Raw genomic sequence first — 22,394 nt, forward strand, 5'->3', positions numbered from 1 at the left:
TATTTGCTCACATGACCTTTCACCCCTTAATATTTCAGAAACTGAGGCCCCACATCTTCACTGTGGGTGAACAGACCTACAGGAATGTCAAGAGCCTGATCGAGCCAGTCAACCAGTCTATTGTTGTCAGTGGAGAGAGTGGTGCTGGAAAGGTAGGAGGGCCTCTTTCCCACCCTGTCAACTTGGTGACTGGCTGGATGGGCAGAGAGGCAGGAGGTCACTCCTCATGGAGTTGGTGGGCAGGCGCTGGGCAGGAAGTCAAGAGGCAGGGTTCTAGTCCAGGCTCTTCCACCAGCTCTGCTGTAACCCTGGTAGAGATTCTTTCCTCTCTGAGCCTTCATTTTCTCACTGAAGGACTCTCCCAGCTCTGACACCATTGGAAACAAAAGTCAGCTCTTGGGGGTTCCAGCATAGTGCTTAAGAGCACATCAGAAGATATTTAGCTTTTGCAAACCTCAGTTCTTTCACGTGTAAAATGGCAGGGAGGGAAGGACCAGCACATAACTCACGGGGCTTCTGTGAGAGTCAAATGAACCAGTGCACATAAGGCCCTCAGTGGCACGCTTGGCACATGGCAGCACTCCTCCTAAAGCAGCTAGGGTTCCAATAAGGAAGTAGCCCACCTGCACCTACATAGTTCAGAAATCAAGCAATCCTACAAGGCTCACAAAGAAAAACAGCAACTCTGCCCCATATCTTAACCGTATTCCTTCTCTCCAGAGGCAGCTACTTTCACATCTTTTAGCAGTTTGAGTATCTGCATATTTCTAAACAACATGTTTATTATTAGCTATTGATTTTTTTTCAGTTTTGGACCTTATCTGGTCATTTCTACTTTGATGAAGATTTAGCCTTGATTCCCTGCCCCCAAATACATATGTAATTATATCACGATTTCTAAGTAAGTTAAGATATAGTATTTATATTACAACTATGCATGTATTGTTCCCAGAAGAGCTGTGTAGTATACTATGATTATATTTCCTTTCCTGTGTAATTTTTACTTTCCCTCTACTTAATAATTGCCCCCATTTTTTCACTTGTTCAGTTTCTATATACCTATTACTAATTCATTATCAAACTTGTCACCAACACTGGAGAACACCTACATAAGTGGCAAGTACATCAGGTGCTTTTTTTCTTGGCAATGCCCAGTTATATGGAGGGCATATTTTTGAGTTGTTGCACATCTGCCAGTGTTTAGTCTGCCTTAAGTTGACATGTTGACTGGATTTTGTAATTTCAAGTTGAAAATCATTTTCTCTCTGAATTTAGAAGTTATTTCCTTATATATTCTTTTGAGTGTTGCTGTTGAAAGTCCTAATCCATAAATGGTGATTTGTGTTTTTTATCTGTTGGTGTTCAAATTCACAATGGCATGTCTTGGTATAGTCTTTTCTCACTTGCTATGCTGGATCCTTTGTGTGGGTCTTTTTTTTTTTTTTTAATTTATTTTTTTGGCCACACCACATGGCATGTGGAATCTTAGTTCCCTGACCAGGGATCAAACCCATGCACCCTGCAGTGGAAGTGTGGAATCCTAACCACTGGACCACCAGGGAATTCCCATGTGTGGGTCTTTTTAACCTTGAAGCTCATGTCCTTTTGTTTGGGAAAATATGTTTTTATTATATCTAATAATTTAGTAATTTACTCCCCTTGTTTTCCTTTTCTGGAACTTGTATTAGTAGGAAGTTTGATAAATTGTCCAATATCCTATTTTTCCCATCTATTCTTCTACCTTTCAATATTTTTTTTCTGTCTTCTGGGAGGTATCCTTTACTTCTTCACCTTACCCTTCAATTCTTTTGAATTTTGAATTTTTATTAAACATTTTAATTCAGAGTTCTTTCTTACTTTCCCCTCAGCGTCCTGGTCTTGTTTCAGGCATTCAATATCATCTCTTATCTTTGATGATATTTCATTATTTTTACTTTTCTTCTTCTTTGATTTCTATTCCCAAAATTCATTTCTGTTTCCTTCTAGTTCCTTTTCTTTCTTTGTTGTGATATGTGTCATTCATGTAAAAGAAATTTACCAAATACTTTGTGATCCTTGAATCTCTGTTTATACTTAAGAATAAGGCATTAAGCAACTGATCAGAATCTCTTATGTTTATGGACAGGAGGCCTCACTATGGATAGCTTTCTGAACTTGCAGGACCCTGAATGTCCATAACTTTTCTCATGAGCTTATCAGTGTTTCCGATCTCTTCACCAGAGAGATAGAAACTACAGTTAAGTGGAAATGATTAAAAATTAAAAACATGAACTCCTTCATGCTTATCAGCAGACTAGATACACAGAAGAATGCGTCAGTGAACTTAAGAGTGGATCAATAGAAATCAAAAAACAAAGAGAAAAGTGCATTAAAGAGCTTTAGTACAATATCAGATGGTTTACTGTATTTGTAATTGGTGTCCCAGGAGAAGAGCGAGAATGTGAGTTAGAAGTAATATCTTAGAAAATTAACAAAAGATGGCAAGCACAGATTCTAGAAGCTCAGGAAACACTAAGCAGGATGAATACAAAGAAAACACACCTAGGCACATTGTATTCAAATTGCTGAAAACCAAACATAAGGAAAAAATCTTGAAGCCAGGAAAATATACATAAAGAGAAATAAAGATAAGAATGATAACAGACATCTTGTCAAAAACTACAAGCCCAAAGATAATAGAGTGACATCTTTAAAGTGCCAAAGGAAAATATCTGTCAACCTAGAATTCTGTTACCAGCAAAAGTTGAGGGAGGAACTTAACTGGTGGTACAGTGGTTAAGACTCTGTCTGCCAATGCAGGGGACATGGGTTCAATCCCTGGTCTGGGAAGATCCCACATGCTGCAGAGCAGCTGGGCCCATGCACCATAGCTACTGAACTTGTGCTCTGGAGCTCATGCGCCACAACTACTGAGCCCACACACTGCAACTGCTGAAGCTCACATGCTGCATCTGCTGAAGCCCACGTGCCGAGAGCCGGTGCTCTGCAACAAAGAGTGGCCCCTGCTCAGCACAACTAGAGAAAGCCCATGTGCAGCAATGAAGACTGAATGCAGCCAAAAAAAAAAAAATTGAGGGAATTCATTGCCAGCAGATCTGTACTACAAGAAATAAATTAAAGGAATTTCTTTAAGCCGAATATGAAACCAGGTGCATATTTGCTCTTTTGTTTGCTTGTTTTTTGTACTCCACACAGCATGCAGGATCTTAGTTCCCCAACCAGAGATCAAACCCATCCCCCCTGCAGTGGAAGCACGAAGTCTTAATCACCTGATCACCAACGAAGTCCCCAGGTGCATATTTGGATTGATAGAATTAAAGAGCATTGGAGATGTAAAATCTTGCTTTTTGTATCTTTAAAAGATAATTCATTCTAAGGTGAGGATAGTAACAATTTATTGTAGAGATGGAATCAGAAAAGTACTAAATTCAACCATAGGCAATAAGAAGGAAAACGTAACAAAGATCACATGGAACAAATCAAAAAGAAATAACAGGATGGTAGATTTAAACCCAAACATGGGATTATTACATTAAATGTAAATGGACTATACTCTCCAATTAAAGACAAAGAATGTCAGATTGGATTTCTTTTAAAAGGCAAGACTCAAATTATATGATGTCTTCAAGAAACCCACTATAAAGACATAGATAGGTTCAAAGTAAAAGAATGGGAAAAGATATACCATTTCAACACTGATCAAAGGAAAGCTGAAGTAATTGTTAATACTTGAATCAAAAACAATTGAAAGGAGAAATAAAATCTAATAGTTTGAGACTTGCACATTCTTTTCAACTACACATGTAACTAACATGGACTATCTTCTGAGCCACAAAATAAATCTCAATTTGCAAGGATTAAAATACAAACTATGTTCTCTGCCCAGAGTAGAATTGAACTAGAAATAAATAACAGATACCTAGAAAATCCCAAAGCATTTGGAAATTAACACCCTTCTGAATATCCTGAGTCAAAGAAGTAATCACAAGGGATATTAGAAAACACTTTGAACTGAATGAAAATGAAAGCACAACATACCAAAATTTGTGCTCAAAGAAAAAAGAAAGCAGTGCCCAGAGGGAAATTGTTGACACATTAAATGCTTATATTAGAAAAGAATACACTCAAAGCATTGATCTGAGCTTCTACCTTAAACTAAGGGAAAAAAGAATAAAGTAAACCCAAAGTAAGCAGAAGAAGGAAATAAAGTGAAAGAAAACAAAAACAAACAGTAAACTAGAAACAGATGGCTTCACTTTGTGGATTCTACCAAGTATTGGTACTAAGTTACCAATTGTATGCAAATTCTTTCAGAAAATGGAAGAGAGGGAACATGTCCCACCTCAGAGGAAGACCTAAAAGAATTGACAAAAAACTACAAAAAAAAAAAAAAAAAAAAGACCCTATAAAAAGAAATACTACAACTAAAAGGGTGTAGGGAGTTTATCAAGGTGACAGGATACAGAGTCAGTATATACAAATTTATTGTGTTTCTCTGCCATAGCAACAAACAAATGGAAATTAAAATTAAAATAGACCCCAGCTGATTAAAAACAAAACAGTGAGAATTTTATAATTAGATTGCCTGGGTACAAATCAGAGCCCTATCATTTACTAGACATGTAATCTTCAATGAAATTAATTTTTTCTTTCTATGCCTGAGTTTCACCATTTTGAAAACAGATAGTATGTAATTGCACCTGCATCTGTAGGGTTGGTAAGAAAATGCATGGAAAGTCTCCTTAGCTCAGTAGCCTGCTCAGGTCAGGGTCAGTTGTCCTTCTCTATCCCCACCCTGGTCACTTCTTTTTTTTTTTTCTTTTTAAAAATTTATTTATTTACTTATTGACTGTCTTGGGTCTTCATTGCTGCACACAGGCTTTCTCTAGTTGCAGAGAGCGGGGGCTACTCTTCATTGTGGTGCATGGGCTCCTCATTGCTGTGGCTTCTCTTGTTGTGGAGCACGGGCTCTAGGCGCGTGGGCTTCAGTAGTTGCGGCACATGGGCTCAACAGTTGTGGCTCACAGGCTCTAAAGCGCAGGCTCAACAGTTGTGGCGTCCGGGCTTAGTTGCCCTGAGGCGTGTGGGATCTTCCTGGAGCAGGGCTCGAACCCGTGTCCCCTGCATTGGCAGGCGGATTCTTAACCACTGCACCACCTAGGAAGCCCCCCACCTCATTTTTTAAATGCACCCTCAGGAGCTAGGATAAGCAGAAGTAAGTGTCCCCATTTCACAGATGGGGGAAGTACCTTGCCCAAGGACACCGCTGAATTTAGCATTCACCCTTTGGTCACCCACGCGCGTGGCGGAAAAGAGGGCTGTAGTGGGCAGCAGTCCCTCTGGCAGGCTCAAAAAGGAGAGGGAGCGTGGACACAGCTCCCACAGGGCCATTTCTGCCTCAGACATGGACGTCCCGCTGCCTGATGAAGTTCTATGCTGTGGTGGCCGCCTCACCCACGTCCTGGGAAAGCCACAAGATTGCAGAGAGGATCGAACAGCGCATCTTGAACTCCAACCCAGTCATGGAAGCCTTTGGTGAGCCCGGTGTCCTTGGCACAATCCCCCAGTCCCAATTCCTCTGGGAGAGGAGCAGTGCTTTGAGACCCTCTCTTTGGGGAATGGAGGATGGTTTATCATTCACTGCCTTTGATCCCCAGTGTCCTCCCAGGTATCCTTAGACTCCTTGCAGCAGAGGTGATTTCACTCTGTCATCTCCTCCCTCTAGTCCAGGCAGGTATAGCAGTGGTCCTGGAGAGGACCTTCTGGCTCACCCAGTCCAAAGCCCATCCTTCCGAGTAGCTTCCTGATGGTTCAGGGAAGGGAACTTGTCCAAGTATGCACAACAATTAGTGTCCATGTTGGCACTCTAGATGTTGTACCTTACTGTCTGCCTCAACAGTAACAGCTTGTTTTTGATCCTTTCCCTTCAAAGAAAACAGTCCCTGACTGTCTAGATTCGCTCTTTCCAATTCATTGCTGGGAAGTTGTAACTCTACTGAATCGCACATCACACTTACTAAAGCCCAAGTGCCCAGTCCCTAGTCCTGTCCCTTGTGACATGGAAACCAACAGAGGGGCCTTTAGGTGACCTGCGGATAGAGACATGGCCGCAGCAGACCTGAGGCCACCGTAGCCTGTGGGGACTCTGAACATAAGGTGTGATCTGTAGGGAACGCGTGCACACTGAGGAATGACAACAGTAGCCGCTTTGGGAAGTTCATCCAGCTCCAGCTGAACAGGTGATCTCTGCTGCCGCCTCGCCTGCCAGGGGCGTGGGGAGTTTGAAAGTGACTGGGGCACCCTTCTAGGCACAGCCCAGCTCCTCCTGGCATGTCTGTTTGTGGGATAAGTGAACCTGAGGGTGAACTTTGAACCTGGAGGACTCTAGCTACTCCAGCCTGAGGGACCCTGGGGCAATAGTCTTGTCTCGGCCCAAGTGTTCTGGCTTCTACCCTCGCTCAGAGACGTCTAGTTAAACTGTCACCTCTGAGCTTGAAGCTGGGGCTTCTGTTCCTGCCTTGGGATGGGGCAAAATGATGTACAGTCCCTGAGCTGGTTGGAGGGGGATGTCCCAGACCTTACGCCGCACCAAGGACCTGCTGAGTGGTCCCTTGTCCTCGTGACCCCCATCATTGCCTAAGTGGAGGAGTTGCGGGGAGGTTGCAGTCTGGCGCACAGTAAGTGCTCAATAAATGTCTGTGGAATGAACAAGTGAGCTCCAGCCTGCTTGTGCCCAGGGCCCAGCAGATGACCGGAGCTGCAGTTCAGACCTACCTGCTAGAGAAAACTCGAGTGGCCTGCCAGGCCTCCAGCGAGAGGAACTTCCACATCTTCTATCAGGTCTGTACCAGGCGGGGCCCACACTGCCCGAGTGCAGGGCGGAGATGGCTCCGTGCCTCTAAGCCTTCCCCTCCCCGCCTTGCTTCATGCCTGCCTCTTCACCTGGCTTTCAGCGATGCCACCACTTATTTCTACAGACTTTATGTAACACTCCTGCCACACACTGGCTCTTGGCTTCCAGGAAGGTTTTGGCATGGGGTTGTGCTTGCTTCCTCTGTCAGATCAGAAGGTCCTTGAGGCTGGGACTGTCTCTACAGTGGGAACGCTCCCCCTCAGACGGAGGGTTGTCCTTGAATGGCAACTGTCTCCTGCAACAGAACAAGGACTTCTGTAGACTGTGCCTTCTCTATCATGGCACAGAGAGTACATCTCCCTGCTCTCAGACTGGGACTGGGGACTCCCCAGAGGGAGTTGTGCTTTCTTCATCATACAGATGAAGAAGGCCCCCTCAGTGAGTTTTTTTGCATCAGGTGGAGACACCCAGAACTGCTTGCTGCTGCTTTTGCCCCCCTGCCTGCCCTGGGCTCTCCACAGGGACCTCTCAGCCGTGTGGGGTCGCTGCCACCTCTCACTGCTTCACCCCAACCCCGGGCTTATGCAGGCCTGGGCTTCCCAGGCACCCCCAGCTCAGCCACCCACCCCCACTCCCACAGATCTGCAAAGGAGCCAGTGCGGACGAGAGGCTCCAGTGGCACCTCCCCGAGGGAGCTGCCTTCTCCTGGCTGCCCAACCCAGAGAGGACCTTGGAAGGTAGGGGGAGCCTTACCCAGCACCCTGGGCCGGCCCAACAGCACCCACCCATCCTGGCAGGGCCTGCCTCCCTCGCCACCCTGCTGACCTCCGGTCCTGACACTGGGCTGTGACTCGGATTCCTTTTCAGAGGATTGTTTCGAGGTGACCAGGGAGGCCATGCTTCATTTGGGCATCGATACCCCCACCCAGAACAGCATCTTTCAGGTCAGAGGAAAAGCCACACCACTTAATGTGGCAGCGGTGATGGGCAGCCCCTTTTTTAGGGCCCTTCTCTCAACTTGTGAGTCTCTTTTCCTGAGGATCTAGGACTTCAGGCCCCACTGCACGAGCTGACCACCCCTCTCTGCGGCTGAGCCTGGACACAGGGTGTCAGGATGGACAGGGGCATAGAGGACAGTGGCAGAGCACATAGTGCTTGTAGAATAGATGAGCAAGTGATCCACAGAAGCCAGAGGGCAAAGTGCCTGGATCACTTATTGCACCACTAATCTGAATAGAGAGACAGTGCTGCCACATGTTTGTCTAGTGTGTTAAAATTTTTAAGCCATGGTCACACCTCTTAGCTCCCTTGGTGTTTTCAGTAGCCCCATGGGTATGGAGATTATCCCCATTTCATGCTCGAGAAAACTAGAGATGTGCACGTGGCCAGACAGTGCTAAGTGGTGCAGATAGAGTTTGTACAGACATAGTAATTCCAACTTCCCACCTCCTTCCTCTTCCTCTTGGGGCACAGTGCTCACTCAGGTGAACGGGGCCCCGCTCGTCCCCACTGGTGGTCTCCCTTCTCCCCTGTGTCTTTGCCTCCCCACTCACCGCCTCTCCTGCAGAGTAGTGGGAGGGGATCCGTAGGATAGGCTGGCAGCAGAGACGGGGCGCCGCTGCAGGGAGACGGCAGGGCAGTGGAAAGGGACCTCCACCTCTAGACGGGCTGCTCAGGCGGTGGGGGGCGGGGGATCACAGCCCATATGGGCGCCGCCAGCCAAGAGCTTGGCCAGAGGGACAGCAGTGGGGCAAGCCCAGGGCAAGTGGACACCAGGATTCTGGACAGGCGTGCTTCCTGGGGGCGGCATGACCCTCTGCCCCGGCCGCGCGGCCCTTCAGCACAGCAGTCGTCTCCCGAGGCGGGTTGTGGCCTGAAAGCCGGTAGCATGTGGACATGTCCTTTCTGGGACCAGGCAGCGATGGTGGGAGAGGCCCTGCTCTACTGATAGCAGGTCCGAGGGTTTTCAGGTTGCTGGCCCTGGGGGGTCCCCTTTCTACAGCCCCTGGGGGCTCATCCGTGTGAATCTTGAGTGCAGTGGCAAGGGAGACCAAGATCACAGATCCTTCCCTAGGCTGGGCTGTCAGAAGCCCAACAGTGCCGAGAAAGGGCCAACGGGAGCCAGAGCCGAGCCCCCACCAGCCACACAGAGGTAGGGCCGGTCCACAAGGAACAGGAGCGGCCTTCCCACACAGTCTGCTCGGGGGTGGGGGATCAGGGTGGGGACAGACTGTGGGTGGCATGCTGGCCCCACTGGCTGCCCCGGGAGGGATCGGAGGTCGGGCTGCCAGGGTCCTCATCCTGCCTTTCTCCTTCACCAAGTGTGTGACCTCAGGCATGTGAGTTAGCCTCTCTCATCTCATCTCTATCACGGGCATCACCACAGCACATGCCTCATTGGTCGTTGAAAAGATAACACGAGATGATGCATGTAACTTGTGTAGGCTCGTGCCTGGCCCAGTCATGGAGGAAGAGGGCAGTAATTGAGAGCTGTTATTACTCTGTAATCAAGATTTTATCCAGCAGGAGAGAGACCTTCCCAGGCTGGGCTCCAGCCCTTGAGAAGGTGCCCACTTCGTGTCCTCTCCTGCCCCCTCAGGCCCTCGCTGGACTGCTGCACCTCGGCAACATCCGGTTTGCTGACTCCGGGAACGAAGCCCAGCCCTGCCAGCTGATGGATGGTGCTAAGTGTGAGAGCGAGGGTGGGGGCCGGCACCTCAGGCTCTGGTCACACACCCGGGGAGCACGGCACACTGCCCAGAAAAGAGCCACCATTTGGTGGGGTTGGGTGGGAGGGAGGCCAGAGGGTGAAATTTGGGATCATTGCCCTTGAAGCCATCGATTATAGGGCCCTGCCCTGGAGAAGTTACCCCTCATCCACACCTGCTGAGGCAGAGAACATCATCCACATCCTACGGATGAGAGAACGAGAGCTGGAGGGTTTATAAAGTGGTTTATCCCACTCATGGCCGTGTGGATTGGGACGCAGAAGCCCTGGGTTCAAGTGCTGCCTCTGCCTTGGCCAAGTCTCCTCACCCACTTGCACTGGGTTCACTCTACCACGTTGGGTGGGTCGTGGTTCCACTGTGATGACTTCACGGTGCCTTGTGCAGAGGGCTGTTTGGATGGAGGGTGTTTGTGCCTCTCAGGCTCTGTCAGGACATCTGCCTCGCTGCTACAGCTCCTGGAAGACCCTCTGCTCGAGACACTGCGGATTCGAACCATCAGGGCAGGCAGGCAGCAGCAGGTGTTCTGGAAGCCCTGCTCCCGGGCTGAGTGTGACACCCGCAGAGACTGTCTGGCCAAACTGGTCTACGCACGGTGAGCGCTCTGGGCCCTGCCCTCCTCCCAGCTCCCCCCATCTGGAGTTGGACCAGACCCCTCAGGAGTACAGCCAGGCCCAGGGTGAGGGCTGCCAGCTAAAACGGATGGGTTCCATGCCCTGCTCCCCAGACCCTGGGGGGCAGCAGGGAGCGGCTCCTGGGCTTTCCCCGAGCAAGGTCTTTGGCTCGATTCCACAGTGCTCTGCGTGGGGAAGTTGCCACGGCCTGGCCTAGATTCAGCATGTTATTAAAGTAGAGGAGCCTGCCTTGGACTTGGCAATAGGTGAGGAACACCTGCCTGCCTCTCCGCTGGCAAGGCCAGCCCCAGAGGTGATGTGGGGCCCTCCCAGGTCCAGGTCCAGGACCCATGGGTGGGTAGGCAGCTCTGCCTCCCAGGGCCCTTGCATTCTTCGTGGTTACCTGGGGCATCTGATAGCCGGTGGTAGAGCCAGGAGCTTAGCCCTGAGCAGCTCTGTGCAGCAACTAGAACCCAGGAACAGGGGTAAGCCAGGGGTCCTGGCCTTTTCCTGTTGCTCCTGTGGGCATCTCCACCCTCTGGCTATGTGGTCAGGGGTGGTTTCTCACCCCGTTCTGAGACCCTTCAGGGTGCCACTGAGGGTGTCTGGGGGCCCAGGATCCTCTGAAATTATGGGACAGAACTGTGTGGGCGCGTGCATGTGTGTGCGCACATGTGTGTGCGTGTGTGCACATGTGTGTGTGCACGCGCGCGCATGTGCTTACAGGAACTTGGGCACCTGGGGAGAGGGTCCCCCTGCTTTCATGAACTTCTCAACAGCTAAGAGCCTGAGAAGCATTGCTGAGGGAATAAGATCCCCTGAGTGAAAACTGCCCAGGGCAGCTGGGCCCAGACTGAACCTGGTTCAACAAGGGATTATGTGCTCACTCTCTTGAAGCAAATTTCAGGTCAGAATTTCAGGCCAAAGATTTTTAAAGCTTTTGTGGCAGATCCCCGTAAGGTGAGCAGATAAAGTGTGACGATCACAGACACAGTGAGTCTCTAATCACGGATCATTTTACACACAGCAAACAGGTCATTGTATCACTAGGTCGCTCATTTTTAGTACCTCAAATGGGTATTTGAATGCCGTGTTGCAAAAATAGGAACCACTTACTGAATTGAAAAAAGTTGCAGAGCAATTACTTAAAGAAATCATAAGGAGGAAACCCCTTATATAGTGTCGTACGTCACCACATTGTACAGCAACCACCCCATCATCTCAAGGGCAATGGTTCCAGAGGGCAGGATGCCATTGTCCACCTCAGGTGACTCAGGGTCCTCTCGTGAAGGACTGAGTAGGAGGATGTGGTGGGGCCCTGAACTCTGGCCTCCACAGGCCAAGGTTTGCAGAGGAGTCTAGTGAACTCAGTTCTTTACAATCCCACCCAGGCCTGCCCATCAGTCCCTTCTCATGAAGACGGCAGCTTGGTGTCAGGCCAAGGGACTGAGACAGGCCCGCTTCCAGCCTAGCCCCAGAGTCTACAGCAGACCTCAGGGATATCTCAGGTTCAGTTCCAGACCACCACAATAAAGTCGCACAAATTTATTGGTTTCCTGGTACATAGAAAAGTTCTGTTTATACTCTACTGTAGTCTATTAAGTGTGCGATAGCTTTATGTCCAAAAGAGCAATGTACATACCCTCGTTTTAAAATAACACTGTTGGAAAAATGGTGCTGATAGCTTGTTTGACGCAGGGTTGCCATAGACCTTCAATTTGTAAAACACAATAAAGCAAAGCACAATAAAAAGGGACATGCCCGCAGCTGGTCCCATGCTGTCTTGCTAGCGGATAGGCCAGGTCTTCGTGTGTGTCGGAACATGCATGACATCGCCTGCTTTTGCAGTAGGTCGAGACAGGATGGGTGGGAAACCAGAGGAGAGTGTTTAGCCCTTGACCTGTCAGGCTCAGAAGACAGGCCCTCTGAGGTGTGGCACCCGGGCTGGAGAGGCAGTTCTCTCACCCCTCAGGCTCAGCCTGACCCCTCTCACCAGAGCCCACTTTCCCCCCAACCCCCACAGGCTGTTTGACTGGCTGGTATCGGTGATCAACAGCAGCATCTGTGCAGACCCCGACTCCTGGACCACTTTCATAGGTAGCAGGGGCTCCCCCTCCAGGAGCCCTCCTTCAGAAAAACAGCGAGCGGAGCCCTGGGTCTGCTGCGGGACGCCGGACAGCTCCTTTCCCTTCTCTGCGCCCATCTCCTCCCCCTCCCCCAGGGTGTGGGCGAGGTCTCTCCGCTCTCTGGTGCCCGTGCCTGACTGTCCCTAGCTCTCCAGGCAGGATCAGCACCCCCCGCTCAGGGTGCTGTTTCCTGCTGACCCCGGGCCACGAGGGCTCCTTCTGTCCCTGGAGACCCAGCTCCGCTCTCAGAGTAGTGGGGGGCGGTGAAGGGGCTCTGAGAAGGGACTTGGACATGGTAACATCTTTGGAACCTGGGTGGGAGAGTCAGGTAGGGGAGGAAGTAAAGCTCAGAGGCGTCGGGGAAGTTTGCTCATGGAATGGTGGGATTCTAGACACCAGCTGAGCAGGTGAGACCCAGGCCGTCCAAACTGGGTTGGACGCAGAATGTTTCCTGGGACCTGGTTCCCTCATCCCTCAGCCGGCCTCTCCCTGCTCTGAGTTCTGAGGCGCAGGAGGCGGCGATGGGAACCACCCTGGGGTGGGGTGGGTGCTCCGCCCACCGCTGGGTGTCCGCCCCCGCAGCCTCACCTCCAGGCTGCCAGCGCTGCGGCTCCGCCCTGGGCTCCGTCGTCCCGCGGCCCTCCCCCTCCTGCTGCACGGGCTCCACGGGCTCTCCCCTCCCTGCCAGGCCTGCTGGACGTGTACGGGTTTGAGTCGTTTCCCGACAACAGTCTGGAGCAGTTGTGCATCAACTACGCCAACGAGAAGCTGCAGCAGCACTTCGTGGCTCACTACCTCAGGGCTCAGCAGGTGGGCGGGCGCTCCTGCGTCCTCTCGCGCTCCCTGGCCCCCTGCCCCATCCCAGGATCTGGCCAGGCACCTTCGTGCCTGCTTTGACGCCCTTCTGGAATGTGCTGTGGTGCTGAGGCCGTGGGACGGCCGCCTGGACCTCAGAGCACAGCTGCCTTCTGCCACCCCACCCCCGCCTCTCCCCCAGGAGGAGTACGCAGTTGAGGGCCTGGAGTGGTCGTTTGTCAGCTACCAGGACAACCAGACCTGTTTGGATCTCATCGAGGGGAGCCCCATCAGCATCTGCTCCCTCATGAACGAGGTGGGAGGCTCAGCGAGTGTGCCCAGCACCCGAGTTGGGCTTTGGGCGTCTCCGGGACCTTGAAGACCATCCTGTGCCCTCTCTGTGCCTCTTTCTCTCCGTCTGCATAATGGGTTTGCTAGCCCTCCTTCTCAGGGTCACTGATGCTCCCGTGGGGTCCACGGGGTGGGGACGGTGAGGGTCGTGAGGCCCTCTCGCTTTGTGGCCGACTGCCCGTCCCACCCCGGCCCACACAGGAATGCCGCCTTAACCGGCCAAGCAGTGCAGCCCAGCTCCAGACACGCATTGAGAGCGCCCTGGCGGGCAGCCCCTGCCTGGGCCACGACAAGCTCAGCCGGGAGCCCAGCTTCATCGTGGTGCATTACGCGGGGTCCGTGCGGTACTGCACCGCAGGCCTGGTGGAGAAGAACAAGGTGAGGGCTGGGCCGCGGCCTGTGGGTGCCTGAGGGAGACGAGATGCCAAGTCATTGCTGCCTGTGTGTGGAAGCTTCTATCGTGCATCCTCCCCTCCTGAACATCCTCCCAAGTCCAGGGGTGTCTCTTGGGCCCACCTGTCTGAGGTCTCTGCTAGTCAGGCACAACCTGCCCAGAAATGACTGCATCTCCTAGCTTCTAGGCACCCAGGGGACCAGCTCGGAGTCTCTCGGGCGCAGGCCCTGCCCTTCTGGGGCCTGGGTGAGCAGGGCTGGCAGCCCGTGGGCAGCACCCCACCTACCCTCACCTGTCCTTGTCCTTTCCCCATAGGACCCCATCCCGCCTGAGCTGACCAAGCTCCTGCAGCAATCCCAGCACCCCCTGCTCAGGGTGCTGTTTCCTGCTGACCCCGGAGAGAAGTCCCAGGAGGAGCCCTCTGGCCAAAGCAGGGCCCCTGTGTTGACTGTGGTATCCAAGTTCAAGGTAGGTCCGGTGGTGTTGACGCAATGTGGTTGGTTCACTCGTCCATCTCCAGCACCTCCTGGGATCGGTGCTGTGTGCTGGGAGCACTGCAGAGTCAAGTAGCTGTGGTCCTGTCCACGGAAGACAGACGGGAAGCTAACAGAGGGACCGCGGGTGTAGCTGACACGACGGGAAGCCTAGGGGCCTGTGGGTGGCGGTGCGGCCTTGCCCACTGCTGATAGGGTGATCGTGGAAGAGCAGTGGTTACCTAAACCTCTGTGACCCGCCCACTCCCAGTTCCCTAGCTTCCTGCCCAAACTCTCCGTGTCCCCTCCTGCCGTCTCTCAGCCCTGGCACGTCCCGCTCCACCGCCCCTCACTCCCACCCTCCATGCCACTTCTCTTAGCTTATTCCTGGTCCTCCTTCCAACCGCAGCCCTCTCCTCATCTCCCCGAGGAGGCACCCAGGGGAGCCCAGGTTTGCTTAGCACTTTCCTGTCCAGCCTCAGACACGCCACTGAGAGGGCCCGTCCCACGTTTGCAAGGCCTGTTAGGCCCAGAGTTGCCCCAGCACGGCTTGCAGCACACGGGATGGCCTTAGGCACAGCAGCTGTCGCCCAGATGAATGGCAGGGGGCTCTGAGATGCGTCTCTTCTGGGAAGATAGCTCTGGTGGGGAAGATGGGAGGAGCTTGAGACCAAATGCAGGGAGACCAACCAGGTGGAGGGTCACAGGTCAAGAAGAGTCCCTGGAGGCAGAGGTGAGGAGCAAGGGGCGCTGATGAGTGGTGCTTTGGGCACAGCCAGTGAAGCCGCCGGGAGTCATTGCAGGGCGTGTGAGGCTCTGGTCTCGGGGCTGGGAGGGCCCCTGGAGGTGTCACTCATCAGGCCCAGCTGATGCCCCCGGCAGCCTGACCGGCAGTCTCTCGCCTCTGCAGGCCTCCCTGGAGCAGCTGCTGCAGGTTCTGCACAGCACCACGCCCCACTACGTTCGCTGCATCAAGCCCAACAGCCAGGGCCGTGCGCAGATGTTCCGCCAGGAGGAGGTAACGCATGTGGGGCCAGAGCAGCTTCGTGAAGGGGCCCACTCGGTCAGGCCCTGGAGGGGCGAGGGGCGGCACGTCTGCTCCAGATGAGTGACATTAGGGAGGGCCTATCTCCCAGCTCCGGCAGGACGGTCACATACAGTTGTGTGGTCTGTGCACTGCGCAGTGGCCCAACCATAGGAGACGAGCAGGGGCTGCAGTACATCTTGCTGTCTGCTCACCAAGCCTGGTGCCCTGACAGGAGACTGAGGCTGCCCAGAGGAATGGTGTCTTTTGTGATTAGCTGAAAGTCTGCGTTACCTCACAGGCCAGGCACAGTGCACCGTTTCTGATGGAAGGATAGTTTCTAAAATGTGCACAAAAGCATCCTGTGGCCAGCAGCTGCCGTTTGCCCTTTGGAGGGATGTGGAAGCAGTGTGACAGCTGGACAGTGCTCCAGAGTGTCCCGCAGTCAGCTGGTAGATGTGGCCCTTAGGGTTCATGGTTAGGACAACTAATCTGTGGTAAAGACCTTGGTTGGGCCCCAAAAGCATCTTCACAATATAACCTCCTCTACCCCTCAGCTGTGACTCACTCTATTTCTGCAGAATATAAAAGAAATTAAAAATAGGAATTGGATTAGGCTGCATTGTGAGGCAAAGATGGGAGCAGTGAGACAGCCAGAACCAGCACTGGCCTCAGCTGTCCCAGAATCCAGGCTTCAGATAAGGGGACCCGGGGCCACCAGGGCCCTTTCCAGCAGCGGGTTCTCAGGGCCCCTTGATTTCTCGCTGCCCCGGAGCGTGTCCGCCTGTGGGGCGGGCCTGCAGATCCACACCAGCTGGCCGCAGAAGGGGGGCGTTTGGGGCCTGCTGGCCGCGTGCTGCAGGCGTCCACGCTGTCTCCCACCCCTGCAGGTCCTGAGCCAGCTGGAGGCCTGCGGCCTCGTGGAGACCATCCACATCAGTGCCGCCGGCTTCCCCATCCGGTGAGTGGGCCGGTCCCCCCCCACCCCGGTGCAGGGGGCGGGGCCAGCGCCAGGGTGGAGCTCAGGGCACAGATGAGACGAGAGCCTGCCCGGCCCTGGGAGGGATGTGGAGGTGAAGAGAAAGAGGCGGGTCTGCAGAAGTTGGCCAGGAGCTCTAGGGCTGCGCTCACTTTTCTCTGCCCTGTTTTTGTGGAGGTACCGTGTCTGGTGTTTATCAGTGAATGAGGAAGGTGAGTCTTAACCCTCTTGGGGTTTTCATGTGTGGGAAGAAACAAAAAGGTGAACTAATGGGGAAGGCATCAGGGCTGGTCACGGAGGGGCCCTCTGAGCGGCTCAGGCCTAGGGAAGCAAAGCCAAGGGGCCAGCCTGGGAAGACTTGGAGGAGGGAGAGCGTTCGAGACCCAGGGAACAGCAACCACAGAGCTCGCAGGTAGAGCCTGCTAAGTGACCGGAGCGCACACAGCAAACAGGGGGGAGGTGAGGGCCTAAAGCCACGTGAAGACTGCCGTCCCGAGAGCCTTGGAAGCCGCTGGGTGTTAGAAGCAGGGCGCGCTGTGTGCACAGTCATATTCTACGGCTGCCGTGGGGTCGGGGGGGAGGCAGTAGGGTCAGGAGAGAAGGGAGGAGATGAGTGGGAGGCCGTTACAGGCCTAACAGGCGAGATGGTGGCCCAGTGAAAAGTGGAGAGGTGGGTAAAATTGGAGTGTCACTTACAATAGACATGGGACTGTGGATTGATCGACCGTGGGGTGCGGGGCAGGGGAGCAGTCGACTTCCAAGCTGCAGAAGCCACTTCCAGGCTTCTGTCTGAGGCAGGTGGATGAATCAGGACTCAGGATGGTGGGCGGGAGGCCCAGGCTGGGGAGAGGGGAGGGGAGAGTCAGGTTTGAAACGGAGGGGCACGTGAGGGTGTGTCTTCAGTGACTTAACACCATGAGCAAGAAGGAAACCACAGAGGGAGAGGGAGGTCTGAGGCCGTTCCCTGAGGAATGCTCACGTTTATGGAGAGAAACCAGCAACAACTTGGAGGGAGTCGGAGTGAAGGAGGAAGGCGGGACTGTGGGTGTCCTGGAGGCTGAGAGCAGGCGACTCTACAAGGGAGAGGGGTCAGCTGGGCTCCTGCCGTCCAGGGGCCAGTCAGGGCCTGGAGTTGGTGGCCTGGTGTTTGCTGATGGCTGCATCGAGAGCCACGCTGCTGCAGTGCTGGGGACAGAAGCCAGACTCAAGAGGGGGAAGTGCCACTGTGCAGAGAAGCGTTGCCGTAGAGGGGAGCAGAGGCACCAGGACGGGTCGGAGGAGGCCGGGGGGTCAGAGGGGAGACACGCTGCGCCCCTGTTCATGGCAGGAGTGACCCAGGTGTCTGAGAAGAGGCTCCCCTCCTGCAAGAGCAAGGCCCTGTCTGGGTAGGACCAAGGCTGCAGGAGGAGGAGGCCCAGCGTAAAGTGGTCTCCACTGGCTTCCCGCCAAGGGACCTAGTGATGTCCTCCATTCACTGGGCACAGTCAGCGCAGCACCTCGCTGGAGGCTGAGCAGATTAAATAGTCACCCTGGCTCACGGCTGAAGTCCCTTCATCTCTCCTTCCACCTGTTTGGCTTCCAGGGTCTCTCACCAGAATTTCGTGGAGCGGTATGAGCTACTGAGGAGGCTCCGTCCTAGCACAGCCCCCAGCCCCCAAGGCCCATCCCCGGATGAAGGGCGCTCAGGTGAGGGCGCCCATTTGCCAGTTTCCTGAGCACCAGCCTGGGCCATCTCAGGGCAGGGGGCTGGGGCTTCAGAGATGAATAAAACACAGCCCTGCCCTCGTGGCTCTTGGTTCAGCAGAGGAAACAGACTAAAAGAAGACAGTTAAACAATGGGGAAAGTGGAGAGGCAGAGTCAGGAACAGGATGCTGTGGGTGGTGCTGGAGAGGTATGAATCAGGAAGGCTTCCTGAAGGAGGCGGTGTCTGAGGCTAGATGGGACTAGCCAGGTGAAGGGCATCCCACAGGCAGGAGACAGCACTGTGTGTGTGCTGGCTCATCAGGGCAGAGAACAGTGGGAGGTGAGGCTGGGGGACAGGTGGGCCCAGTCACAGAAGCTGGACTTTCTCCCCCAGGCGGATGGGAGGCACTTTGGGGGAGGAGGGAGTGATGTCAGCCTCGTGCTTTCTGAAGGCCACTCTGGGGGCCCCATGGTTGGCCAGAGGGGAGAGAAGCTAGAGATGTGGGCACAGCCGGGAAATGGGAAGAAATTGGTGAGACCTGGCAAGCGGCGATTCGATGTAGAGGGAGAGGAAAGGAATTAGCCGTGCCCGGCAGGTGGGGAAGCGAGGTCTGGGGAGGCTGTGGAGCCCTGCCCGGCCAGTGGAGACATCTGCAAGGTACCCGGCGAGCTTCCGCCTCAGGGGAAAGGCCTGGTCTGTCGGGGGTTGTCACATGTGGTGTCACTGAGGCTGTGGGAGTGGGTGAGAAGGCCTGGGCGCAGGTAGAGGGAGAAGAGGCCAAAGACGGAAGAGCCCACCCCCACCGCTACTCCCCCCACCCCCAGCCTCACCCCCGGGCCCAGCAGACCCAGGCACAGTTCTGCTTTGTATTTCCCCTCTCTTGGGCGGTTTCCTTTCATCCCTTCTCCCCACCTCTCTCTCCCTATCTCTCCACGGTGTGCTCTCCTGTTCTGTGTCTCTTGCCCAAAGCCCCCTGACCCCTGGTTGATTCTGCTGCTGTTTCTCGTCTGCGGCGTCTCCTTTGGCAGCCCGTCTCGAGAGGCGCTGGCCAGCTAAAGGTGGTCAGAGCCCTCAGGTAAATCCTCTCTCTGCAGGAGTAGGCCCTGCCAGGTGCGGGAGGGCAGGCAGGGGGACCCACTGGGCCTCCGCGGGACTGGAGTACAGTCTCCCTTTTCCCATCCGTGGTGGGAGGGCTCAGAGGCAGAGGGAGTGGCCTGGCTGCCCTGTTTGGCCCTCAGCGTGTTTGGGGCCTTGGAAACAAGGCTGCCTGAGAGTCCAGGTGGGAGTCCAGGCACCAAGTGCCCTCTGCCACCGTGCCCGAGGGGACCCACAGGAATGGAGGCTGCAGGCCAGTCCAGGGCACAGCCTCAAGTGGGACTCCAAGATTCCTCGGAACAGCCAGGGGCCTGAGGAACCATGGGAGGCCACCTCTGGCCTCCTCCCAAAAAGGAAGGAGGTAGACACGGTTAGAGGCAAGAACAGCAGGAAACAAGTCTGTAGCATGTTAGGGAGACCAGACCAGTTTCTTAAGGCCACACAAGTGTGTAGACAATGAAGCACTGATGGGACCTCTGTCTCCACCCCCCAGAACGGTCTCCTCCTGTCGAACAGGCCACGCTGCAAGCCCTCCTCCAGGACATCCTCCATGCTCTGCCGGCCCTGGCTCAGGCAGCAACCGCACCGGCTGAGGCCACGCCGGCCCGGGTGCACTGTGGCAGGACTAAGGTGTTCATGACTGACTCCACGGTAAGCTGGTCTGGGAGGAGGAGCGGCCAGCCACGTGCTGTCCTCAGCAGGACAGGGTCTGGGCCCTCCTGGGGGAGGGGGAGGCAAGGCTGAGGCCCTCCGTGGATGCCCCTTCTCCCAGCTGGAGCTTCTGGAACACGGGCGTGCCCAGGTGTTGGAGCAGTGTGCCCGCTGCATCCAGGGCGGCTGGAGGCGACACCGACGCCGCAAGCAGGAGCAGCAGAGGCGGGCCGCCGTGCTCATCCAGGCAGGTAGGCGAGGTGGGGCCCCGGGCCCGCAGCCGTCGCTCCTGGCCAGCAGGTGGGCCTAGATGCAGCTGCTGTCAGCAGCTGCACACCGTCCCCCATGATACCTCTTTCCTTTGAAATGCTGTTCCTAGAGCCCCCACAGACCAAAAAGCTGCCCGTGTCCCAGCCTCTGGTGGTTGATGGCATGTCCCCACGCTGCGCTGTCCAGCTCCGTGCAGGCCAGATCCACCACAAACAAGGGTGCTCTGTAGGTAGCGGAGGCTCAGAAGTTGCCTTTAATTACCCTTTCCCAGTCCTAGATAGTGGTTTATGCCATCTTTTTTTCCCTTTATGACAAATCCTGTCCTTATCTGGGCTGCCGGGCTTGTTATGAGTTTAAGGAAAAGGTAAAAACCGACAAGATTTGATGAAACAAGGAAGTGATGTACGAACCGTGACACAGCAGCCGCACTTTGAAAAACAAAAATACTAGGAACAGCCCACACGTCTGACAGTGGTGGAGTCGTGGCTACATAGGGACCATCCTTATGATCCGGCTAAGTGTTTTTTGAAGAATATTTTTAATTTAATGGAAAATGATTTCCAATATGACGTTCAAACTTGGATGTCAAGCTACACATCAAGGTGACGCCACCTTCACAAGGTGCGTTTGTGTGTAGACATCTGAAAAAAATTAATACTGTAGAATTATCTGGGTTGGTGCGATAACAGGTGACTGGTATACATCTTTAAACTTTTTAGTTTTCCAGAATCTAAATGTATTACTATTTAATGGAATAGCCCTTTTTCTGAATATGATTATACCAAAAAGAATCATAAAATGCTGAAATTTCAGGAGGAAATTAAAACTGCCCCGTGACCCGTGCCCCATCACAGCTATTACCTTCACCAGTGAGTGTGTGGTGGTGTCATACGTGGACGCGTGAGGCAAGCAAATTCGAATGAGGGTTTCCAAAAGGGTAATTTTAAAAAATGTAGACAGGACTTCCCTGGTGGCACAGTGGTTAAAAATCCACCTGCTAATGCAGGGGACATGGGTTCGATCTCTGGTCCAGGAAGATCCCACATGCCACGGAGCAACTAAGCCCATGTGCCACAACTAGTGAGCCTGCGCTCTAGAGCCCGTGAGCCACAAGAGAAGCCCGTGCACCACAACTAGAGAAAGCCTGCGCAGCGATGAAGACCCAATGCAGCCAAAAAATTTAACTACGTAAAAGATGCAGACAATTCAGACCCCTCCTGTACCCTGGGCATTGCCCCAGACTGAGCCTGAGGTGGTAGGTGACCCCATGGCACTGCTCCTTCGATGTGTGGGTATCTATCTCCAAGTGCGGGCCGTCCAGGCAGGGTTTTGCAGAGCCAGGTCTGCTTCACGTGCTGACTTAGTCCCTTAAACCCCGCGGCGGCGCAGCAGCCACCCGTTCACACGTTTACAGCAGCTCTGGTGCTGCTGCAGCCCGGTTACAAGAGCGCTGATGAACACTTGACTCTTACTCCTGTTTCTGGACAAACCCCTCAGCCATTCGTTCCTGGTTGACTCGGAAGCACGTCCAGAGGCTGCACGCGGCTGCCACGGTCATCAAGCGCGCCTGGCAGGAGTGGAGAGTGAGTGAGGACCCAGGGAGTCGGGGTGGGCGATGACCGGCCCGGGCTGGGGTGCTGGCCCCGCCACTGCAAAGCGGGCAGCCTCGTGTCCTCATGGATGGAGTGGGCACGACACCACCGACACCGCAGGACGGTCGTGACACGGTAGAGGGGCACAAGCGACCCTGGGAATATGCTAAAAGCCATGGAACTGTACACTTGAAAAGCATGACTTTTATGGTATTCCAATTAGATCTCAATAAGGCTATTATTTTTTTTAGATTAATTTGTGCTTTTATCTGCCAGTATAACTACAGTGGCCTGCAAACGTTGATCTAAAAAGTACATTTTACATCACAATCCAACAAACACACATACATATATACATATATGTACACACATATATAAAAGTGAAACAAATGTTTTGCCAAAGATGTCTACCCTGAGTGTTCTTAAGACCTTTAACCGAAGATGAACTGCACTGACACATCGTAATCACCAGAGTCCCCAGTTCATCCTAGGGTTGGTTCACTTTAATGAAGTAAATAGTGTTGCATGTTCTGTGGGTTTGGACAAAAGTATAATGACATAAAATCATTATGATGTCACACAAAGTATTTTCACAGCTCATAAAAGCTTCTGTACTCTGTGTAATTATCTCCCCTCTCACCTGAAACTCCTGACAACCATTGATATTTTTATTGTCTCCACAGTTCTGTCTTTTCCAGAATAGTATATAGTTGTAACCTATGTTTCTTTTTCCTTGAAGAGAGAGGTTCAAAGCCTGTATAAGACC

General features: G+C 53.3%; 1 protein-coding gene across 2 annotated transcripts in view; it reads left to right on the forward strand.

The window, feature by feature from the left end:
• MYO19 (myosin XIX) overlaps window positions 1-22,394 on the forward strand; it is a 32,510-nt gene that overhangs the window by 8,321 nt on the left and 1,795 nt on the right. The window contains exons 6-24 of one of the 2 annotated variants that reach the window (XM_057713980.1): window positions 39-152; window positions 5,403-5,535; window positions 6,170-6,239; window positions 6,738-6,840; window positions 7,494-7,590; window positions 7,721-7,797; window positions 9,453-9,543; window positions 10,003-10,174; window positions 12,217-12,290; window positions 13,008-13,129; window positions 13,317-13,430; window positions 13,667-13,843; window positions 14,175-14,327; window positions 15,243-15,350; window positions 16,247-16,317; window positions 17,918-18,021; window positions 19,609-19,766; window positions 19,888-20,017; window positions 21,534-21,619. In XM_057713980.1, the coding sequence (XP_057569963.1) occupies window positions 39-152; window positions 5,403-5,535; window positions 6,170-6,239; window positions 6,738-6,840; window positions 7,494-7,590; window positions 7,721-7,797; window positions 9,453-9,543; window positions 10,003-10,174; window positions 12,217-12,290; window positions 13,008-13,129; window positions 13,317-13,430; window positions 13,667-13,843; window positions 14,175-14,327; window positions 15,243-15,350; window positions 16,247-16,317; window positions 17,918-18,021; window positions 19,609-19,766; window positions 19,888-20,017; window positions 21,534-21,619 (2,154 nt within the window). The remainder of the gene's footprint in view (window positions 1-38; window positions 153-5,402; window positions 5,536-6,169; window positions 6,240-6,737; window positions 6,841-7,493; window positions 7,591-7,720; window positions 7,798-9,452; window positions 9,544-10,002; window positions 10,175-12,216; window positions 12,291-13,007; window positions 13,130-13,316; window positions 13,431-13,666; window positions 13,844-14,174; window positions 14,328-15,242; window positions 15,351-16,246; window positions 16,318-17,917; window positions 18,022-19,608; window positions 19,767-19,887; window positions 20,018-21,533; window positions 21,620-22,394) is intronic. The other variant, XM_057713981.1, reaches the window with a different exon arrangement.

The sequence above is a fragment of the Hippopotamus amphibius genome, chromosome 17, assembly GCF_030028045.1.
Source record: "Hippopotamus amphibius kiboko isolate mHipAmp2 chromosome 17, mHipAmp2.hap2, whole genome shotgun sequence".
NCBI lineage: Eukaryota > Metazoa > Chordata > Mammalia > Artiodactyla > Hippopotamidae > Hippopotamus > Hippopotamus amphibius.